The 23307-nt window shown below is 41.5% G+C and overlaps 1 protein-coding gene across 1 annotated transcript in view; it reads left to right on the top strand.

Annotated features, from left to right (window-relative positions):
• LOC140730337 (calpain-2 catalytic subunit-like) overlaps positions 1 to 23307 on the top strand; it is a 99883-nt gene that overhangs the window by 49455 nt on the left and 27121 nt on the right. Inside the window, exons 4-10 of the mRNA XM_073050616.1 lie at positions 285 to 418; positions 3311 to 3479; positions 8890 to 8973; positions 12221 to 12306; positions 13419 to 13493; positions 17996 to 18156; positions 20868 to 21037. Of these exons, the coding sequence (XP_072906717.1) occupies positions 285 to 418; positions 3311 to 3479; positions 8890 to 8973; positions 12221 to 12306; positions 13419 to 13493; positions 17996 to 18156; positions 20868 to 21037 (879 nt within the window). The remainder of the gene's footprint in view (positions 1 to 284; positions 419 to 3310; positions 3480 to 8889; positions 8974 to 12220; positions 12307 to 13418; positions 13494 to 17995; positions 18157 to 20867; positions 21038 to 23307) is intronic.

Here is a 23307-nt window from a genome sequence, read left to right as displayed (position 1 = left end):
GCTATCTCAGCTGTATGTAGAGTTTTGCTAAAGTAGGTTATAATTAGAGGCCTCACAAGCAAGAGAAAATCTGCAGATGCTGGAAGCCCAGTCCTGATGAAGGATCTCTGCCCGAAACGTTAACTGTTTACTCTTTTCCAAAGATGCTGCCTAGCCTGCTGTGTTCCTCCAGCATTTTGTGTATAATCAGAGGCATGATATATTTAAAAATCTGTATTTATTGAAATTTTGGGATTTAATGGAATTGAGGGAAGCTGCAAGTAATCTCTGATGTTCCGGTGTAGTTCTGGCAGTACGGAGAATGGGTGGATGTGGTGATCGATGACAGGCTGCCCACGAAGGACAATGAGCTGATGTTTGTGCACTCAGCTTCAGGGAACGAGTTCTGGAGTGCTCTGCTGGAGAAAGCTTATTCAAAGTAAGTACTGTAAAAATAGCAGCAAGAGAAAATTGCATTTTTACCCATAACTTTTTTTTGCTTTGCTTTTAATATTTGTACAACTCGGTTGTTCAGGTTCTTCCAACTGAATTGGGTACTAACTCGTCACATGGGTGTGATGAGATGGTGCAGGCTTTTTGGCCAGAAAGGCCTGTTACCCTGTTGTATCTCAAAAAGAACTTTAAATAAATAAAAACTGCCCAGATTTTAAACACGCCCATCTGCACAGATAATGTTTCTTCACACTGAGTTAGTACACAATGAAAATTACAAAGGTTTCTCTTGCCACGCCTTATTCAAACTGTTTTAAACAGGTTGCTGACATCGTGTTCAGCAATCTCCTCCTTTACATTACCCACAGAACAAGCTGTGTTTGAGCAGAAACAGTTTGTACAGTTAATATGTACGTCATTTGGTCACCTGGTGTGCCAATATTGAGATGGGAGCCAGCTGTCCTCTCCCCCGCACAGTTGTCTTCTTTACCTCCAGCCGCCCGCAAAACATCACCGTAAACTGCCAGCGGTATCTTAGAGTATTCCATGAAGGACTCCACAACTCGTGTTCTTAGTACCAATTACTTATTTATTTGTATTTGCACAGTTTGTCTTTTGCACATTGACTGTGTCAATCTTTGTTCTAATGGTTCAGAGAATGTACAGTATACAACCTGAAACTCTTACTCCCCACAGACATCCACAAAACAACAAACCCCATTGAATAAATGACAGAATCCAAAGCCTCCCTCCCCCCATGTGTACCGGCAGAAGCCCCACACCCCATCATGGAAGCAAAGCCCCCTACTGGGGGGAGCCACTGCGACCAGGTTATTCTTTATGGGTTATATGTAAAATTGTATGAATGGCATACGTTATTTTAATAATGTAATATTTGTACGTAGTGTTTTTGTTCACTCATCAGGCAGAGGCATAGAGTCATAGAGAAGTACTGCATGGAAACAGGCCAATCGGCCCATCTAGTCAGTGCTGAAAGCCATTTAAACTGCCTATTCCCAATGACCTGCACTGGAATATAGCCCTCCATATCCCTGCTATCCATGCACTTTCCTAAATTACCCTTAACCTATCAAATCAAACTCGCATAGACCACTTGTTCTGGCAGCTCGTTCCACACTGATTAAAGAAGTTTCTGTTCGTGTTCCCCTAAACTTTTCATCTTTCACCCTTAAAACAAGACCTCTGGTTATAATCCCACCCAACCTCAGTGGGGGGGGGGGAAAACCTGCTTGCATTTACCCTATCTATGCTCCTCATTAATTTGTGTACCTTTATTCAATCTCCTCTCAGTCTTCTACATTCTAAACAATACAGTCCTAACCTATTTAATTTTTCCTTATTACTCAGGTCCTCCAAACCTGGCAACATCCTTGTGAATTTTCCCTGTACTCTTTCAACCTTGTTCACACCTTTCCTGTAGGTAGATGATCAAAACTGCACACAATATACCAAATTCGGCCTTACAATTTACAACTTCAATGTAACATCTATCTCCTGTACTCAGTACATTGATTTATGAAATCCAATGTACCAAAAGCTTTCTTTACAACCCTACCTACCTGCGACACCACTTTCAATGAATTATGTACTGTATTTCCAGATCTTTGTCCTATCACACTCCTCAGTGCTCTGCCATTCACTGTTTAAGACCTACCCTGGTTGGTCCCACCGAAGTGCAAAACCTTGCACTTGTCTGCATTAAATTCCATCTGCCATTTTTAACCCATTTTTACAGCTGATGCAGACCCCTGTGTAGGCCACGATAGCCTTCCTTGCTGTCCATTATACTCCCAATCATGGAGTCATCTGCAAATTTGCTGATCCAGTTAACAACACTATCATCCAGATCATTGCGATAGATAACAAAGGACCCAGCATTGATCCCTGTAGCACACCACCAGACACAGGCCTCCAATCAGAGAGGTAACCCTCTATGACCAGACTCTGGCTTCTTCCACAAAGTTAAATAGTGTTAAAATTACTTTCCCATATTGGAACTGTGGCGAGCTGACCATTTTGGATTTAAAGAAGTTGAATTGAGCAGTCACAAAGCCAGAAGGTCATCTGTTTCAAATTTAGATATCTGGTCCTAATTCCTATTTTACTTCAGTGGGCTGAGATGGAAGCCCCAGCAGCTTACTGTGAAGCTGAAACCTGTGGGAGACACAATGCGGCCCAAAAGAGTCATTGTTATCAACTTTTAAACTTTCCTTCAACAAAAGCCACAAGTGCTTCCTGGGGTCCAGTGAAGGAATGTGGACTTCTCATACTGTTGAATTTTTGCCATCCACTCTGAGAGCTGGGAATCAGAATCAGGTTTAATATCACTGAAATATGTTGTGAATTTGTTGTTTTGCGGCAGCATTACAGTGCAATACATAACAATATAAATTACAATAAGAAATATATGTTTAAATTCAATGAGTAGTGTAAAATAGTGGGATGGTGATCAAGGGTTAGTTCATTGTCTGTTCAGAAATATAATGGTGGAGGGTAGAAGCTGTTGCTAAAACTTTGAACGTGTGTCTTCAGACTCCAGAAATGCCCATTTGCAGACTGATTCACACCTCCCATCCCTAACCACCACCACCAGCACCAAGTCTGAATGTTTTTTTCCTACTATTTCTCGCCAGCTTTCATTTCCTCAAAAAGGTATTTGTTTCTCCTGCTGGATTGAGTCTTGCAAGTGAAATACCGTCTTAATTATTCAATTGGCAAAGAAGAAGAGATGGACCAGATCAGTCATGATCATATCAAACAGTGGGACAGGATTGTGGGTTGAGGAACCTACTCCTGCACCAATTTTCTTGTCGTCTTGTGTTCTCACAACGGATTAATTGTAATATTCATTTTCCAGGTTAAATGGGTCCTACGAAGCACTGTCCGGAGGATCCACAACAGAGGGGTTTGAAGATTTTACAGGAGGAATTTCAGAGTGGTATGAACTAAATGAAGCACCAGACAATCTCTTTAAGATCATACAAAAGGCATTAAGAAGTGGGTCACTACTTGGCTGTTCTATTAATGTGAGTATCATCTTAACCCAGAGCTCATCATCCTTGGTTTACATTTTGGTTTAAAGTTTTTGCTAACTCCATAAAACCATGAGATATAAGAGCAGAATTGAGACCTTTGGCCATCAAGTCTACTTTGCAATTCCATCGTTGTTGATTTATTGACCCTCCATAACCCCATTCTTCTGCCTTCTCCCTGTAACCTGACACCCTTACTAATCAACAAGCTAACAACCTCTGCTTTAAATATACAGAATATCTTGGCCTCTACAGCCATCTATGGCAATGAATTCCGCAGACTTACCGACCTCTGGCTAAATAAATTACTCCTCGTCTCTGTGGTTGGAGGTGGAGGAAGGCTTACAGGACTGCTTTGATGATATTCAGGGATTCATCTTCGAATCTGAATGAATGCATCACATTTGTCACCGACTTCATCAAGACCTGTGTGGATGAGTATATGCCTTCAAGAACATACCATAGCCAAACCAAAAGCATTGAGTGAACCAGGAGATTCATAGTCTGCTGAGAGCTAGATCTGTGGCATTGAAGACTGGTGATCCAGAACTATACATGAAATCCACTTTAACGGTAAAAAAAAATAAATTCCCATTGAGGTGGAATTGGATGCACATCAGCTGTGGCAGGGTTTTCAGACTATTATGTCCTACAAAGTGAAACCTAATCGCTGTGATGCTTCACTCCCAGATGAGCTGAGCACCACCTAATCACACTTTGAAAGGGAGGAAAAAACTATACTTGTGTCAATCCCTGCAGCATCTGGTGACCCTGTGAAAATGATCTTGGATGACAACGTCAGAACATTCTTCGAGTCGGTGAACCCTCATAACGCATCAAGCCCTGATGACGTACCTGGAAGGGCTCTGAGAATATGTGCCAACTAACTGGTGGGAGTGTTCAAGCATATCTTCAGTCTCACTGCTGCAGTTGGAGGTTCCTATTTCCTTCAAAGGGATGAAATCTTACCATTGCCCAAGGAGAGCAGTGTGAATTGCCTCAATGACTATCGCTCAGTTCACTCACAACAACAGTGATGAAGTGCTTTGAGACGTTAGTCATGGCTAGCATCATCTCCTGCCCAAGCAAAGGCCTGGACATGCTGCAATTTGGCTTTTGCTACAATAGCTTTACAGAAGATGCAATCTCACTGGCTCTCCACTTGGCCTTTGATCACCTAGGCAATAGCAATACCTGCAGAGTGTGTGTGTGTGTGTGTGTGTCCTCCGTCGGTCGTGGTCAATCATGGGTACTGTGCCTCTGGTAGTCGCTGGTTTGTTGAGCAGCATGGACTGTGCCTATAGAGGCCAATCCTAGAACGGCAGGCTCCGCCACGGTTGCTGCATGTGTAGGGTGTCCGCTATGTTCTCTGTTTAGCTGTCCGCTCCTCAAACTGACTCAGGATCACTCTTTCGCCTTGCTCTAGGTGTTGCTGAAGAGTACCTCGCCATTTGTTACGGTCATCTGCTGTATCCTCCCAGCACTCTGTGTTGATTTTTAAGGCTTTTATGTCGCGCTTGCAGAGGTCCTTGAAGCGAAGCTGGGGTCTACCAACGTTCCTCTTGCCTGTTGCTAGTTCTCTGTAGAGGATGTCCTTTGGCAGACTACCATCCTTCACACGACGGACGTGGCACAGCCAGCGCAATCTGCGTTGTCTTAAAAGCATGAACGTTGTGGGAAGTCCAGTGTGGGAGAGGACCTCAGAGTTTGGGACTTTGTCTCTCCAGGCGATGCAGAGGATGAAGCCTGCGCAGGTGAAAACTATTGAGTTTTCTCTCCTGCTTGGTGTAGGTAGTCCAAGTCTCGCTACCATACAGGAGGGTGCTGATAGCGCATGCATTGTCTTGGTCTTTGTACCGGGTGTCAGAGTCTCCCAGACCCACAAGGAGAGTTGAGTAAGGATCGATGCTGCTTTGCCAATAAGCCTATTGATTTCAGCATTGAGGGAGAGAGTGTCGCTAATGATTGACCCCAAGCATGTGAACTCATGGATCACTTCTAGATCGTAACTGTCGATGGTAATGACTGGTGTCTCCAGTACATTCTGAGCAAGGACATTTGTTTTCTTTAGGCTGATGATAAACCTGAAGTCCTTGCATGCCTTAGGGAAGTGGTCCATGAGAGTTTGTAGTTGCTGTTTGGTGTGTGAGGTTATAGCAGCATCATCAGCAAAGGGCATGTCTCGTATTAAGATCTTTCGCACCTTTGTGCTTGCTCTCAGGCGCGCAGGGTTGAACAGCCGCCCGTCAGACCTGGTGTGCATGTAGATGCCTTCTGCCGATGTCGCAGATGCGTGCTTCAATAGCATAAAGAAGAAGATGCCGAATAATGTTGGGGCCAACACGCATCCTTGTTTGACCCCACTACGAGTAGTGAAGGGTTCTGATGAGCTGCCATCATACTGAACAGCGGCCCCCATGTCATCGTGGAATGACTTGATGATACTTCGGAGTTTCAGGGGACAGCCAGTCTTGAGGAGAATCTGAAAGAGCCCATCCCTGCTGACCATAGAACCATAGAACATTACAGCACAGAAACAGGCCTTTTGGCCCTTCTTGGCTGTGCTGTACCTTTTTTCTGCCTAGTCCCACTGACCTGCACCTGGTCCATATCCCTCCATACACCTCTCATCCATGTACCTATCCAAGTTTTTCTTAATTGTTAAAAGTGAGCCCGCATTTACCACTTCATCTGGCAGCTCATTCCACACTCCCACCACTCTGTGTGAAGAAGCCCCCCCTAATGTTCCCTTTAAACTTTTCCCCCTTCACCCTTAACCCATGTCCTCTGGTTTTTGTCCAAGGTCAAATACCTTGGTCAAGTTGATGAAAGTGACATAAAGGGGTTTCTGTTTTTCCCTGCACATCTCCTGGAGTTGACGGAGTGAGAAAATCATGTTGACAGTTGACCTCCTTGCGCGTAAACCACATTGGGACTCAGGGTAGACCCGTTCTGCCAGAGTTTTTAGACATGCCAGAGTTACGCGAGCTGACTTTGCTGACAATACTCAGGAGGAAGATACCCCTGTAGTTGTTGCAGTCGCTCCTATCACCCTTGTTTTTGTACAAAGTGATTATTTTGGAGTCTCACATATCCTGTGGTATGACTCCTTCCTTCCAGCACTGACAGAGGACCTTATGTAAAGATTGGAGGAGTGAGCTGTTTGATCAGGTCTGGGGGAATCCCATCATTGCCAGGAGGTTTCCCTGGGGCCAGACTGTCATCTGCCTTGCTGAGGTCCTCAATGGTTGGTTCGGAGTCGAGTTCATTCCATGACTGGTAGACAATCGATGGCATCAAAGGCTGAGCTAACAACAACATTTTCCCTCGAGTAGAGCTCAGAGTAGTGTTCTACCCAGCGTTCCATCTGCTTGCTTTTATCGGTGATTATTTCACCATCAGGCTGCTGTTTATTGACTAAAGCTCAGCCTTCAACACAATCATACTCTCGGTTATAATCAATAAGCTCCAAAACCTGGGTCTCTGTACCTCCTCCCTCTGCAACTGGATCCTTGACTTCTTCATTGGGAGACCACAATCAGAGCAGATTGGAAATAACGTCTCGTCCTCTTTGACAATCAATACTGGCACACCTCAAGGATGTCTGACTCGCTCTACATCCATGATTGTGAGGGCTAGGCACAGCTCAAATGCCATCTATAAGTTTGCTGATAACACAACTATTGTTGGCAGAATTTCAGCAGCAGAGACAAATCCTAACGAGAAACTTTTCAAAATCTACCTTGTAGAAAAGATAGACTCACTGCTTTATAATGTGGTGCTGCCTACTTAAGCTGTATTGTCATTCAAACTATTTGAAGACCTTTGAACTTGGTTAAAGTTTTAAACTTCCTGACTAAGCACATGGTGACATGGTGGGGGGAAGCTGTGGACGAGAAGAGTAATTGTACATGAACATAGAACCGTACAGCATAGTACAGACCCTTTGCTCCTCGATGTTGTGCTGATCTATTAACTAACTCTAAGACTTGTCTAACACTTCCCTCTCACGTAGTCCATCATTTTTCTTTCATCCATGTCCCTATCTAAAGAGTCTCTTCAATGTTCCTGATGTACCTACCTCTACCATGCACCCACCACTCTGTGTTTTTAAAAAAACTAAAACATCCTTCCTCAGACAAAGTACTTTGCTCCAACCACTTTAAAATGATGACCTCTCATGTCACTCATTTCTGTGCTGAGGGAAAAGTCACACTTATCTATGCCTCTTATCATCCTGCACCTCTGTCAAGTCACTTCTCATCCTCCTTCTCTCCAAAGAAAAAAGCCCTAGCACTCTCAACTTTTCCTCATAAGACACGCTCTCTGATCCAGGCAGCATCCTGGTAAATCTTCTCTGCACCCTCTCTAAAACTTCCACATACGAAGTTTAACGAGGCAATCAAAACTTAACACAGTATTCCAAATGTGGTCTGACCAGAGCTTTATACACCTGGTACTCAATTCCCCCCCACCCCCCGACTAATGAAGGCCAAAGCACCATGAGCCACCTTAACCACTTTATCAACTTGTGCTACAACTTTAAGGCATATATAGGCATGGACCTCAAGATCCCTCTGTTCCTCCATACTGATAAGAATCCTACCATTAACCTATACTTGCCTTCAAGTTTGAGCTTCCAAAGTGAATCACTTAACACTTTTCCAGATTGAACTCCATCTGGCACTTCTCAGCCTAGCTCTGCATCCTATTAATGTCCCATTGTAACCTACAACCATCTACACTGTCATATCATCTGCAAACTTACCAACCCACTCTTCCACTTCCTCGTCCAAGTCATTTATAAACATCACAAAAGCAGGGATCCCTGCAGAAAATTACCGGTCACCAACCTCCAGGCATAATATGCTGCTTCTACAAACACTCTCTGCCTTCTGTGGGCAAGCCAGTTCTGAATCCACGTACCCAAGTTTCTCTGGATCCCATGCCTTCTGACTTTCTGAATGCCTTACTAAAATCCATGTGCACCACATCCACTGCTCTACCTTCATCAATATCTTTTGTCACTTCCTTAAATAATTCAGTCAGATTAGTGAGGCATGGCCACCATCATAAAGCCATATTGAGTATTCCTAATTAGGGTGTTGCTCCAAATGTTCGTGTCTCTAAGAACCCTCTCCAATATTTTGCCCTCCACTACTACAACTCTATAATTCCCAGGATTATCCCTGTTACTTTTCTTGAACAAAGGAATAACATTTGCCATTCCCCAGTGTTTTGATATTACTTCTGTGGCCTACTCACGGTGCTCTGTAGTACTACTCACGGAAAAATAAAGTAGCACAAGATATCGTGCATTATATAAGTAATAAATTCAATTAACTGACTTGTGTGATGAATGTATGTTGATTAATGAATGCTGATTTATTTGACTATGAATTAGATCACAAGCTCAGCAGAAACGGAGGCTATTACTTCGCAGCAGCTGGTCAAAGGACATGCTTACTCTGTAACTGGAGCAGAAACAGTAAGTCTGAAAACGAGTGTTTTATTAACTCGTACTCCTAATTCTAGTGTTTCCTCATCGTTCACCATTTCTGTGCAGTTTCCCTGGGAGTCACTCCCTCTCCCTTTAAACGGTTGAGTCGTGCTGATTGAAGCAAGTGGTTACACAAGTAGAGCGAGCCTATGGCATTCTATTTGTTGCCAAAACAGTCAAGCACAGCTCTCCCTGCAAACTCTCTCATCTATCTGGCACTTTTGCTCATACATTCCTTTCAAATTCCTCTCTCCAGAAAAACTCTTACGGTGCTGCAGCATATCATTGGGCCTACCTGTCACAAACTCGAACGTACTTGTTGCTCGATCTGGCTAGACCACGTCCTGGCGCTACCCTGGAATGAAACTGCAGCTGCCTCATCTGTGCTAAACACCTTTCTTCTGGCACTGACACCTTGACTCTGTCAACTGCCTTTCATTTAGTACCACCCTAGAGCAAGTAAGAAGATTGTGGAATGAAGTTTCACTTTTAAGGTTTAAGTATAAATTCCAGACTAATACTTCTTTGCAATACCGAGGGAACACTACACCATCAGAGTGCCATCTTTAAGATCAGATACTTATTCCAGCTCTGTGTGCTTTCCAAAACGAGAATAAATTACTTTGTGTTGAAAGCAAGCAGTGGGGTTATCGTGGGTGTCCCAGACAATGTGTATCATTTAACAGCATCTCTAGTCACTGCCATACTGCAGTTTGAGAAAATTTGGTGGGACTGTGAATTGCCATCAGAGTTACACATTAAAATGTATTTCATTAGCAGTAAAGTGTATTGGGATATAGTTCCCTGAAAGCGACATCACAAGTAGGAAAGGTGGTAAAGCATGGCATATGGCATTCTTGCCTTCATCAATCAGGGCCTTGAATATAGGGTCAGAAAGTCATGCTGCAGCTGTATAAAACATTTGCCCCATTTCCCTTTAAAATGTTCCTATTCATGTACCTGTCCAAATGTTTTTTCAATGTTATAATTATATCCGTCCCCACTATTTCCTCTGGCAGCTTTTTTCATATACCTACCACTCTCTGGGTGGAAAAACTTGCCTCTCAAATCCCCTTTAAATCTTTCACCTCACCCTACGCTTTACCCTGTACTTTTTAAATTCCCCTATCTTGGGGAAAAGGGATTGCGACCATTCACTTTGTCTGTACCTCTCATGATTTAAAAAAATAACCTCCAATGTCAATCCTTGCCCTCCTCCACTCCAGGGAAAACAGTCCTAGTCCGTCTTATAACTCAAGCCCTCTAGTCTTGAAAACATCCTTGTCAATGTTTTCTGCACCCTCTCCATGTTAACTCTTACCGTACAATGACCATAACTGCACACAATATTCCATGTGCAGTCTCACCAACATCTTGTACTGGTGTAATGTGATGTCCCAACACTTGTACCCAACAGCCTGTCCTAGGAAGACCTGGTGATTGACCCAAAACCCTTCTCCTTGACAATGACCCTGACATTTCAGTCTTGTAAGCGAAAAATTAGTTCTGCCTGATTATCCACTGTCACCTGGACCAGTGTTCTGAAAGAGGTATTTGAAGAGATTGTGGAGGCATTGGTTATGAGCTTTCAGGAATCACTAGATTCTGGCATAGTTCCAGAGGACTGGAAAATTGCAAATGTCACTCCACTCTTAAGTATGGATGGAGGAAGAAGAAAATAAATTGTATACTAGTTAGCTTGATAGTGGTTGAGAAGATGTTGGAGTCGATTGTTAAGGGTGAGATCTCAGAGTACATGAAGGCACATGATAAAGTAGGCCAAAGTCAGCATGGTTTCCTAAAAGGAAAATATTGCATAACAAATCTATTGGAATTCTTTGAGGAAATAAGCAAGGCAGACAAAGGAGAATCAATGGATGTTGTGTACTTGGATTTCAGGCGGCTATTGACAAGGTGCTGCACATGACTGCTTAGCCAGATAAGAAACCTGACAGTACAGGAAAGATTCTAGCATGGATGGAGCAGTGGCTGATTGGCAGGAGGCAAACAGTGGGAATAAAGGGAGTCGTTTCTGATTAGCTGCCAGTGACTAGCAGTGTTTCAAAGGGGTTGGTGTAGGGACTAATTCTCTTTATGTTGTATATCAATAATTTGGAATATGGAATTGATGGCTGTGGCCGAGTTTGTGTATGATACGAAGGTAGGTGGAGGGACAGGTAGTGTTCAGATAGCAGGGAGGCTGCAGAAGGATTTAGACAGATTAGGAGAATGGGCAGAGAAGTGGCAGATGGAAAATACTGTAGGGAAGTGCATGGTCATGGACTTTGGTAGAAGGAACAAAAATGCCATGGACTATTTCCTAAATGGGGAGAAAATGCAAAAATCTGAGTTGAAAAGGGACTTGGGAGTCCTCATGCAGGATTCCCTAAAGATTAACTTGCAGGTTGAGTCAGCAGTGAAGAGGGCAAATAGTGTTCATTTTGAGAGGACTAGAATATATAAACAAGGATGTAGAGCTGAGGCTTTACAATGGACTAGTGAGGCCTCACTTTGGAGTATTGTGAGCAGTTTTGGACCCAAAATCTTTGGAGAGGGTTCAAAAATGATTCTGGGAATGAAAGGCTTATCATATGAGGAGTGTTTGACGGCTCTGGGCCTGTACTGACTGGAATGTAGAAGAATGGGGGGGGGGGTGGGATCTTATTGAATATTGAAAGGCCTAGATAGTTGATGTGGGAGTACGTTTCCTACAGTAGTGAAGTCTATGACAAGATGGTACAACCTCATTATAGGGGGACTTCCATTTAGAACAGAGATGAGGAGAAATTTCTTCAGTCAGTAGGTGGTGAATCTGTGGAAATCTCTTCTACCTTTGTCTAATCCATTGCAAGTTCTGTTCACCAATCACACCTCTATTTAAAATCTATGATTTGCTTCCCAGTTAATAGCACCTATAATTTAAACATTTTTTTTCAAATTTCTTCACTGACATGCCCTTCCCAATTCCTGAAAGATCTTCCTACTTCATGTTCTCTGTTTTCTTACTTTAAGGGATTCATAAAAATTTCCTCTTTGTACAAGTTTTGGATGAATATTGTAACATCTGCTTCGTCCTCGCCAAGTTTTATTTGCTGAAACTCTTGAAGCACCTTGAGGCAATTTCCTATATTAAAGATAACTTATGAATGCATATTTTTGCTGTAGAACTGAAGAACTGTTGTCTTAGTGATGAATAATGTAGAAATAAATTGAGGATGTAGTTTTAATCTTGTAGGTGAGCTATCAAGGTGATCAGGAAAAATTGATCCGAGTCAGGAATCCTTGGGGTCAAGTAGAGTGGACTGGAAGCTGGTCTGACAAGTAGGTTATTTTGTGTAATTTTTATGTTGATGGTTATCAAATGTTTATGATCCTTAATCCATTCTTTTGAATTTTGCTGACCTATGTTAATAGATGGATATTTCTGTGACAAGCCAAGACCCCTCTTCCCGAAAGCAGTGACATCATGAGGCATTCAACCATAAGTGATCTGGGCAATGTACCTGCCTCTGATTAGTCATCAAGAGGAGCTTTGGCATCCTGGAGTGAATATTGCTATGCTGAGATTCAAGCGGGAATTCTGGACTATGTAACCGTCACAGCCCTCCATGGCCAACAATTCCAGAGATTCATCACACTTATGTCAAAAATAAGTGGATGACTAATTGTTAGCATTAACTTAGTGCATCACTTTAAAAAAAAAACAAACTCCTTACATTTAACTTCCTTGCAGTAATTACAATGCAGCTCCTGTGTCACATGCATAAGGGATTTGCTATGGAAACAAACAAGACAATCTCTTCAATTAATATTTGTAAAATATCTAACAATATATTTCACACTTAAAGATCAACAAATCTTGCCAATTGGATGTAGGACCTCTGTACCATTGTAATTACATAGGGAAAATGATAAATGTTCATGTTAAGCAGCCCTCATTGAAATTGATCATTTCTGACTTGGAAATTTCAATTAACAGACTGTTCTCGGTAGTGGAATCTTTACATAACCTGGGGACTGACTGCAGTTTTAAACTGCATGCATAATGACGATACAGATTACATTCAAAAACTCGTAGTGAACAGTCTCTTTGCTCTGTCTCTAATCGTATCCTTTCTCCTGTTTCTCTCAGGTGCAAACTGAGAAACTGCTTTTGATAACTGACGTTAACAACAAAATATTTTTAAGCCATTTCTGAAATTCCAGTTACGCCTTGCAACCAAACTAAAGTCTGATTCTCATCTTTAAGAGGAACCAAGTGCATTACTGAGAGTACTCCAACATTGATTATGTTGTTCCTAAAGGTTTCAAGTATTATGCATTCATCTAGATAATTTTGAGCTTTCATGAGAAAAGATGATGTTTATGTTCATGTGCCATTCCTGTAAACAGTGACAACATAATTACCTTTTATACTTTTCATCTAATTCCAGTGCATCAGAGTGGGGATGTGTCCCTGATGAAGAAAGAGAGCGCCTTTGTGACCGATCAGAGAATGGAGAATTCTGGTAAAAATGAATTTCTCCTTGATTTTATAAATAGTTTAATGACAAGCTAAGCAAACTGGTAGCTGGATGTGTAAAGGAAGTATTCAACATGAAAACTTGTGGAGATAGAGGTAAAGCTAAGTTTGAGGGGGAGAAGCATTACTCGCATGTATCAGTATCGCAATGCAATAAAGGGAATTACAGCGGTAGGAGAGAGGATCTGCCCAGGTCGATTGGAGGAGGATACTGGCAGGGATGACAGCAGAGCAGAGGTGGCTGAGGTTTCTGGGAATAGTTCACAAGGCGCAGGATAGTTATGTCCCACAGAGAAAGAAGTTCTCAAATGGCAGGGGTAGGCAACTGTGGCTGACAAGGAAAGTTAAGGACTGCATAAAAGCCAAGAAAAGGGCATATAAGATGGCAGAAGTGAGTGGGAAGTTGGATGATTGGGAAGCTTTTAGAATCCAACAAAAGGCAACTAAAAAAACTACAAGAATGGAAAAGATGAAATATAAGGGCAGACTAGCCAATAATATAAGGAAGGATACCAAATTTTTTTATAGTTATATGAAGCATAAAAGGGAGGTGAGAGTTGCTATTGGACCAGACAAATGATGCTGGTGAGGTAGCAAAGGAGGTTAAAGAAATGGCAGATGAACTTAATGGGTACTTGGCATCTGTCTTCACTGTGAAAGACACTGGCAGTGTGCCAGAGGTGTGGGAGTGTCAGCGAGCAGGAGTGAGTGTCATTGCTATTACAAAGGAAAAAGTGCTAGGCAAACTCAAAGGTCTTAAGGTGGATAAGTCACCTGATGGACATCATCCCAGAGTCCTGAGAGAGGTTGCAGAAGAGATAACAGATGCATTGGTCATGATCTTTCAAGAATCACTTGATTCTGGCATGGTCCCGGAGGACTGGGAGATTGCAACTGTCTCTCCACTCTTTAAGAAGGGAGGAAGGCAAAAGAAGAGAAGTTATTGGCCAGTTAGCAGAAACTCAGTGGTTGGGAAAATGTTGGAGTCTATTATTAAAGATGAGGTTTTAGGGTTCTTGTAGACTAATGATAAAATAAGCCGAAGTCAGCATAGTTTCTGTAAAGGGAAATATTGCCTGACAAATCTGTTCTTCGAGGAAATAACAAGCAGGGTGGGCAAAAGAGAGGCAGCGGATATCATTTACTTGGAGTTTCAGAAGGCATTTGATTAGGTGCCACACATGAGGCTGCTTAACAAGATAAAATCCTATGGCTTTACAGGAAAAATACTGGCTTGGGTAGCGGAATGGTGGACAGGCCGGAGGCAGCAAGTGGGAATAAAAGGGGTCTTTTCTGTTCGGCTGCCAGCAACTAGTGGTCTTCCTCAAGGGTCGGTACTGGGACTGCTACTTTTCATATTGTTTGTCAGTGATTCAGGTTATGGAATTAATGGCTTTGTGCCAAAGTTTGCAGATTTATGAAGACATGTGGAGGGATAGGTAGGTCGAGGAAGCAATGTGTTTGCAACAGGACTTGGACAATTTGGAAGAATGGACAAAAAAATGGCAGGTGGTATACAGTGTTGGGAAATGCATGCTAATGCATTTTGGGAAAAGGAACAATACTGGGGTCTATTATCTAAATGGGGAGAAGGTTCAAATATCAGAGGTGCAGAGGGACTTTGGAGTCCTTGTGCAAGATTCCCAGAAAGCTAATTTACAGTTGAGTCTGTGGTAAAGAAGGCAAATGCAATGTTGGCATTTATTTCAAGGGGAACAGAATATAAAAGCAAGATGATAATGCTGAGCCTTTAAGAAATACTAGTCAGGCTGCATTCGGAGTATTGGCAGCAGTTTTGGGCCGCATATCTCAGAAAGGATGTGTTGTCATTCATTGGACAGAGTCCGTAGGAGGTTCACGAAGATGATTACGGGAATGGGGGGGGGGTTAACGTATGACCTGCGTTTGGCAGCTTTCGGCCTGTACTCCCCGGAATTTAGAAGAATGCGGGGGGGATCTCATTGAAAAGTAGAGTATGTTGAAAGGTCTAGCTAGGATAGATGTGTAGAGGATGTTCCCTTTGGTGGGTGTATCCAGAACTAGAGGGCACATCCTCAAAGTTGAGGGGCATCCCTTTAGAACAGAGGTAAGGAGGATTTTTTTAGCCAGAGAGTGGTAAATCCATATAGCTATATTACTTTATGACTGTCGTCTTGATAATTGCTGTGAATGTGGTTAGAATTGGTGAGGCTAGTAACACGGGATGCTGAATCAAGAAACCATGAGTAAAAGCTTAGTTATCTGGCAAATAGGAACGTTGTTCAGGTGGCAGTAACTGATCCTGAAGGGAAGGCAGCTGGTGAATCATGGAGGCAATACTGGATTACAAATATGCTGGATTATCGGGGACCCATGAAATCCAGCATGTGAGTTTTTACAGTTTAAGATTGAATGTGAGTGCTATAAAGCTCTGATCCAAAGAAACCTTTTTAAGAAGCATGTGAAAGGGTTTGGATTGAAATTTTGGCTTCCACATTGATATATTAGTTGGAAAAAAGAGCTGCAGAAGATGGAGAAATGAAAGAAAAACAGAAAATGATGAAAGAATTCTGCTGTTCACGTGGCATCCTTAGCTTTGGGTCAAGGAATTTTCATTACAACTGACTAGTCCCATATTATAGTCTGGTCCAGCAGTTTAAGGCACATTGGATCCAACTCAAACTAGCTAAAAAGATGGAAAATTGGATTGGTGATGTTTCTCTTTTTGGGAGTCTGTAACCAATTGTATAGCACAGGAACCAGTGCTGGGACCCTTGTTTGTGATTTCTTTTTAAATTGACAACTTGGATGGAAATGTATAACTAAGGTTTGTAATTGTAATAATTATAATCTTAAATTATTATAACTAAGGCTCTGGGTGAAATGAAAGTTGCTGGTGGTGTGAATAGCAGGAAAGTTTGTCTAAGGCTGCAGAAGGGAGTAGCTGAGATGAAAAGTTGAGTGGAATGTGGGCAGATGGAATTTATTCCCAACAAGTGTGATGTGAAGTAAAATAGAAATAGATTATATACAGTAAATGGTAAGGACACTAAGTAATAGTGACTAACAGAGGGACCTTGTGGTTCAGGTTCATAGTTCGTTGAAAGTGGAATCTTGGGTAGATAGAGTGGAGATGAAAGACAATTGCTTTCATTGGTTGGATCATAAAATGTAAAAGTTGGGAGGTTAAAACACTGGTTAGGCCGTTCTAGTTCTGCTTGCCACATTATCAGAAGGATATGGTTTGTACTGGAGAGTGTGTAGAACAGATTCACCAGGATGATGCCTGGACATAAATTATGAAGAGAAGTTGGATAGGGTGGGCTTGTTTTTTGTTGATCCAAGGAGATTGAGGGGTAACCTGATAGAGCGATATCAGATTATGAGAGGTGTAGAATCCCAGAATCCTATAGTTAGGGCATGAAAAATAAAAGGGCATTGGCTCAAAGTGAAAGGAAGGAGTTAGAAATGTGATTTGATAATAATGTCTTTTGTATAGAGAGTTTATATTTGGAGTTTTCTGCTGCTGGTGGTATCAGATGAAATCACTATCTTAATAGAAATTTAGACAGGCACTGGGCTAGAAATAAAATGAAACAGATCAAATGATGCGAGTAGATGAGTTAATGTCATGGATTTGTAGTATTGTACAGAATGGAGAAAGGCCCTGTGGCTCAATGTGTCCATGCCAAATGAGATGTACATTCATGGCCACTTTATTAGGTACACCTGTACACCTGCTTGTTAATGCAAATATCTAATCAGCCAATCATGTGCCAGCAACTCAATGCATGCAGACATGGTCAAGAGGTTCAGTTGTTGTTCAGACCAAACATCAGCATGGGGAAGAAATGTGATCTAAGTGACTTTGGCGACTGCACAGGATCGAAAGAAGCTTCAGCAAGTTATAAAATTAGTCAGCTCCATCTTGAGTTCTAGTGAAAACATCCTTCAGGGACTGGTGTCTCAGAAAGGCTGCGTCCATTATTAAGGACCGCCATCATCCAAGACATTCCCTGTTCTCATTGTTACGGTCAGAAAGGAAGTACAGAAGCCTGAAGGCACACACTCAGCAATTCGGGAACAGCTTCTTCCCCTCTGCTGTATAATTCCCAAATGGACATTGAACCTGTGAACACTACCTCACTTTATTTTTATTTTATTTCTGTTTTTGCACAACTTTTAATTTAATTATTTAATACACATTAAATACACATTTAATACACATACTTACTGTAATTGACTTATTTATCATTGTATTGCTGCCACTAAGTTAGCAAATTTCATGACATATATTAACCCAGTGATATTAAACCTGATTCTGAACAAGCACCAGAATAGATGGATGAAATTACTATTCCTATGTAGTAATTAATGTACATCAGTCTGTCCACCTCGTTTAATGCATAAGAAACAAGTCCATTCATAAATGTCTTCAATACTTTGACAAGGTGAGGATTTTGTCCTGAGAGAGTTTCAGATTTATTTTGTTACATCTCCACATTCTAGGATGGCATTTTCCGAATTTCTAAGGAATTTCTCTCGACTGGAAATCTGCAATCTCACCCCTGACACACTTGCCAGCGATGAAGTTCATAAATGGAGCATGATTGTTTACGATGGGTCCTGGAGAACTGGATCTTCTGCAGGGGGATGTCGAAACTTCCCAAGTATAAAATTACAATTTTCCTCATCATTGTAATTCTGTAGAATCCAGTGTATTCCCTGGTAACACTGTCCTGGAACCAAACTGTTGGAAAGATTTTGGCTCTGCTAATATGTTTTCCTTACTTCATCCAAAGATAATTTAGTGACAAGAAAACATTTTTTGGTATGGTTTCTGTTTCAAGACTCAGTCTATTTATGAATTTTTTTTTAGTCGTTCCTGCATATCCCATTTTCTCATTAGTAAGACATTACTTCTATTCTCTCATTACTTAGAATTTTTGAGCATTAAAATTGGCCCTTTTAAATCAGGCTTATTACCATATCGTGTTAAATTTATTTCTTGGCCCGGCTGTTCAACGCCAACCAAGATTCCCGTCCAGGCAACATTTGCCTGCATTTGACCCATATCTCTATAGATCTTTCTTTATGACATAAATGTTAATAATGTACCTACCACATCCACTTCCACTAGCAGCTCGCTCCAAATACTGGTCACTGTAAGGGTGAAAATGTTGCCCCCCCGGGTTCCTATTAAATGTCTCCAATCTTACCTTAACATCAAATTATTCCTGTTCTCCACATGGCTTCTACTAAAGGCACTTGTTAACCATTTAAAATTGTTGTCTTATGCAGGTGATAAAATAGCAGCTCAAACAATGATACAACACACAATGTTCATTAACATTTCGTAATTATCCATTCATTAGATTGAGGTTTTAAGAAATGGGCATTGTTGGCTGAGCTATTAATATGAACAATTTCAAACATAATCAGACAGCACAGAAACAGGCCCTTTGGCCCACTGTGTCTATTCTGGTCATCAAGTACCTGTCTATACTAATCCCAATTTATAAAGTCATAGAGCACTATAATAGAGAAACAGGCCCTTTGACTCACCTAGTTCTTTTTGGACCTGATCTTGTGTCAAGTTCCATCAACCAGACCCAAGGTATAGTCCCTCTATACCTCTCCTGTCCATGTCCCTGTCCAAACTTCTCTTAAATGTTACAATTAAACCTGCACTTACCTTCTGCTGACAGCTTGTTCCATACTGTCAACGTTCAAATCTTGGCACTATCCTTGTATTTTTTTCTACACTTTATCTACCCAACAACACTATTTCTTATAATTTTGTATACCCACTCCCTCTCCCAGAAAACAAGCCCAGGCTATCCAATCCTCTTCATATCTGAAGAGTTCTGATCCAGGCAATCAATATCCAAACAACAACATACACAAAATGCTGGTGGAACACAGCAGGCCAGGCAGCATCCATAAGGAGAAGCACTGTCGACGTTTAGTCCTGACGAAGAGTCTCGGCCCGAAACGTCGACAGTGCTTCTCCTTATAGATGCTGCCTGGCCTGCTGTGTTCCACCAGCATTTTGTGTGTGTTGTTGTTAGAATTTCCAGCATCTGCAGATTTCCTTGTGTTTGTTAATCAATATCCAAATGAATCTTCTCTGATCTTTCTCCATTGCATTCACATCCTTCCTACTGTGGTGGCTTGAACTGCACCCAAGATTCCAGCTATTGCTTATGTTTTATACAGGTGTATTATAACTCCATGCTCTAAAATTCTGAACCCAGCATTAAAAGTGAGTTATGCCAATTGTTCTGGAGGTGCACATAGGCCAGAGTGAGGTACTGATAATTGAGATCAGATAATTGAAGTCAGGTTTTTATTCTGGATTACATAATTCAAATTTCTGTTATCCATTCAGGGCCCAAAACAGTCCTTCCAGTGAGGCAACACTTTACCTGTGAATCTATTAGTGTCACTTACTGTATCTGGTGCACCTGGTCTGGCCTCCCTGACTTTGGGTTTCACCAATGTAGATTTAGGGATCACTTTGTCGAGCACCTTGGTACCATCTGCAACAAGCAGGATTCCCCCCTGGCCAACCATTTTAATTCCAGTCCACATTCCCCTATATTGGTCTATGGCCCCTTCTACAGTCACAATGAGTCCACTATCGGGTTGGAGGAGCAACAACTTGTATTCCATCTGGGTAGCCTCCAACCTGACAGCATTAACATCAATTTCTTTGACTTCTGGTAATTTCTTGCCCCTCCTCCTTTTCTTTTCCTCCATTCCCCATTCTGGCTCTCTTCGTTCCTTTTCTCCTCTCAACTGCCATTCATCACCTCTGGTGCCACTCCTCTTTCCCCTTTTTGCCCATAGCTCACTTTCCTCTCCAATCAGATTCCTTCTTCGTCTTTCCCCTTTCCACTCTTTACCTCACTTCATCACCCTTCCCTCACCCACCTACCTTCACCCACATCTGGCAACACTTAGCACCTTCTAGCTCATACTCCTACCCCACCACCTTATTCTAGTTCCTTTCCCCTTTCTTTCGAATCCTGATGAAAAGACTCAGCCTGAAACCTCGAGTCTTTATTCCTTTCCATGGAGGCTGCCTCACCTGCTGAGTTCCTCCAGCACTCTGTGTGTTACTCTGGACTTCCAGCATCTGCAGAAATGTTTCCCTTTTTCCATGGCAGAATTTGAACTTGTGGCTCCAGATTGATAGTCCAGTCCTCTGGGTTGTCAGTCTATCTCAGTACATAATAATCAAGCCTTCATATCCCACATTACCCAGACATTTTCAGATTGGAGTAGGAAAATGAAACTGATTTGCTTGTTCTGTTATGTATACATTCATCAGTTATTGCATATCTTAACATCAATGTCTCTTGGTTTCCATTCACAGAGACATTTTGGACAAATCCTCAGTTTAAGATTATTCTGAATGAAGCAGATGAAGATCCTGATGATGAAGATGAGTTGTGCAGTTTTCTAGTTGGGGTGATTCAGAAGAATCGTAGACGGCAACGGAAAATGGGAGAGGACATGCATACTGTAGGCTTTGCTATCTATGAGGCAAGTTTCAACATTTTGCCTGTTATTGCTGTATAAACTAAAAGGTGAAGGAAGTCCAATAAAATGCCTTTTTGGGATTTACAAATTCAACACAAAAAAATTACCAAAGATATTGCTAGTGTTAATACTGAAAAACGGAATGGGCTCAAGGTGCTGTTGTTTACTCCTGCACTTAATCTGTATCTTTGTAAGTTTAAATTCATTTAATAATCCTCTAATTTTATTGGTTCCATTATTCAGTGATGATGCAGCATCAAGCGTCTGGGATCTGTTGTTGTCTCTGTATCAAAAATATGACAATGGTTGGTTTTATTTGGCATTCAAATCTCCAGAATGAAGTCATAACAGCACAGAAACAGGGTCCAAGGTGCCTGCACTGCCTGAGTACCTATCTATACTAACCCCATTTAGAACAAAGACATAGGAGCAGAATTAGGCCATTCAGCCCATTGTGTCTGCTCTGTCATTCAATCATGGCTGATTTAGATTCCTTCTTAACCCCATTCTGCTGCCTTCTCCCTGTAACCTTTGCAGTCCTCACTACCTTTTCCAAACTTCCAAGCACATGGCCTAAAGCCACCTATGGAATTTGCTTTCAAGTTTGCATCTGGTGCTGTAGGAGTACCTCCCTCCACCACCCTCAGAATCAGAATCAGGTTTATTAACACTTTCATATGTGCTGAACTGTGTTGCTTTGCGACGGCAGTGCAGTGCAAGACAGCAAAGTAATGATAGGTTCCAAAAATAAATTGATAGTGTAAAGGACGAGGTAGTGTTCATAGACTGTTCAGAAATCTGATAGTGGAGAGAAACAAGATGTTCCTAAAACATTCAGCAGAGGTCTTCAGGCTCCTGTAGCTCCTCTCTGATGGTATTAATGTGAAGACAGCATGTTCCAAATGGTGAGGGTATTTAATGATGGATGCCACCTCCTTGAGGCACTGCCTCTTGAGGATTTCCCGAGTGATCGAAGTACCAATAAACCATTGCTGGCAAGACAGTAGGCTATCTCTGGCCACAATACCACATGATGGTGTGGTGTTGGTAATACATTAGTCTTTTTTTTTTTTATAAACTTTTTTTTTATTGTTTTCAAATTGTTACAGAATAAATGTGCATGAAAAAAAAGTGTTACCCAACCCCCTCCCCTTAACCCCTCCCCCCTAACATCCCTATTAAGAAAATAAGAAAGAGAAAAAAAAAAGGAAATGCCTGGATGTTGGAAGATCCCCACATGCTCCACGGAGTTCTCATTTTTTTTAAAATATATGTTAAAGTTCTTTTTCTTTTCAATCTATAATAATACCTAATCTTTCCACTTTCGTGGTATCCTGGGAAATCTTTATAAAAGTCTCCATGTTGCTATGTGTGTCCCCACCATTCATCCAGGCAAAAAGATAGAAAAAAATTAAAATATAAAGGGAAAAAAAAAAATACCCCCCTACTAATGTTGTGGAAAAAAGACACAACATTACCCCCCTCTGCTGTACGGGTCATGGCAACCGCCATGATTACACACGTGAATCCCGCAGTAACCGATCCACAGCCTCCCAGCTCCCCCGCAACATAAAAAAGTATATGTATAAGAAGAGAAAAAAAAAATACTATTCTCATTTAGTATTTCTAAAATTTTGCTTTTCTCTTCTGTAATATCCATAAATGTCCATCACTTCTGTTCCTTGGGTCTATCTTCATCTTTAATCCATTACGTTTGGAAGCCTCTATGTGTAGTTAGCGAATAGATGGAAGTTCTTGTACAAACTCCTCCGCTTTTCGATAGTCGGAAAAAAAAATTTTCTGTCCTCCAGAAAAATTATCAGTGTTGCTGGATGACGCATTGTAAATTTATAACCCTTTTCCCATAAGGCTTTTTTCGCTGGGTTAAATTCCTTCCTTCTCTTCAACAGGTTGTAACTTATATCAGGATAAAAAAGAATTGGTTTCCCTGCTATCATCAGCGGCCCGTTTCTATTTTTGGCACTTTGGGCAGCGGCCTTCAGGATCTTTTCTTTGTCTTGGTATCGTAAGCATTTTATCAAAATTGATCGTGGGTTTTGGTCAGCTCGAGGTCTTGACCTTAAAGATCTATGCGCCCATTCAATCTCAATTGGAGTTTCTCTTTCCATTTTCAATTTTTTAGGGATCCATTTTTGAAAAAAATTTATTGGATCTTCTCCTTCTATATCTTCTTTAAGTCCAACAATTTTAATATTATTTCGTCTACTGAGATTTTCAAGCTTATCAATTTTTTCCATAAATTGTTTTCTTTC

Source organism: Hemitrygon akajei, chromosome 7 (genome assembly GCF_048418815.1).
Source record: "Hemitrygon akajei chromosome 7, sHemAka1.3, whole genome shotgun sequence".
Lineage (NCBI taxonomy): Eukaryota > Metazoa > Chordata > Chondrichthyes > Myliobatiformes > Dasyatidae > Hemitrygon > Hemitrygon akajei.
This window is presented reverse-complemented; position numbering and strand designations above follow the sequence as displayed.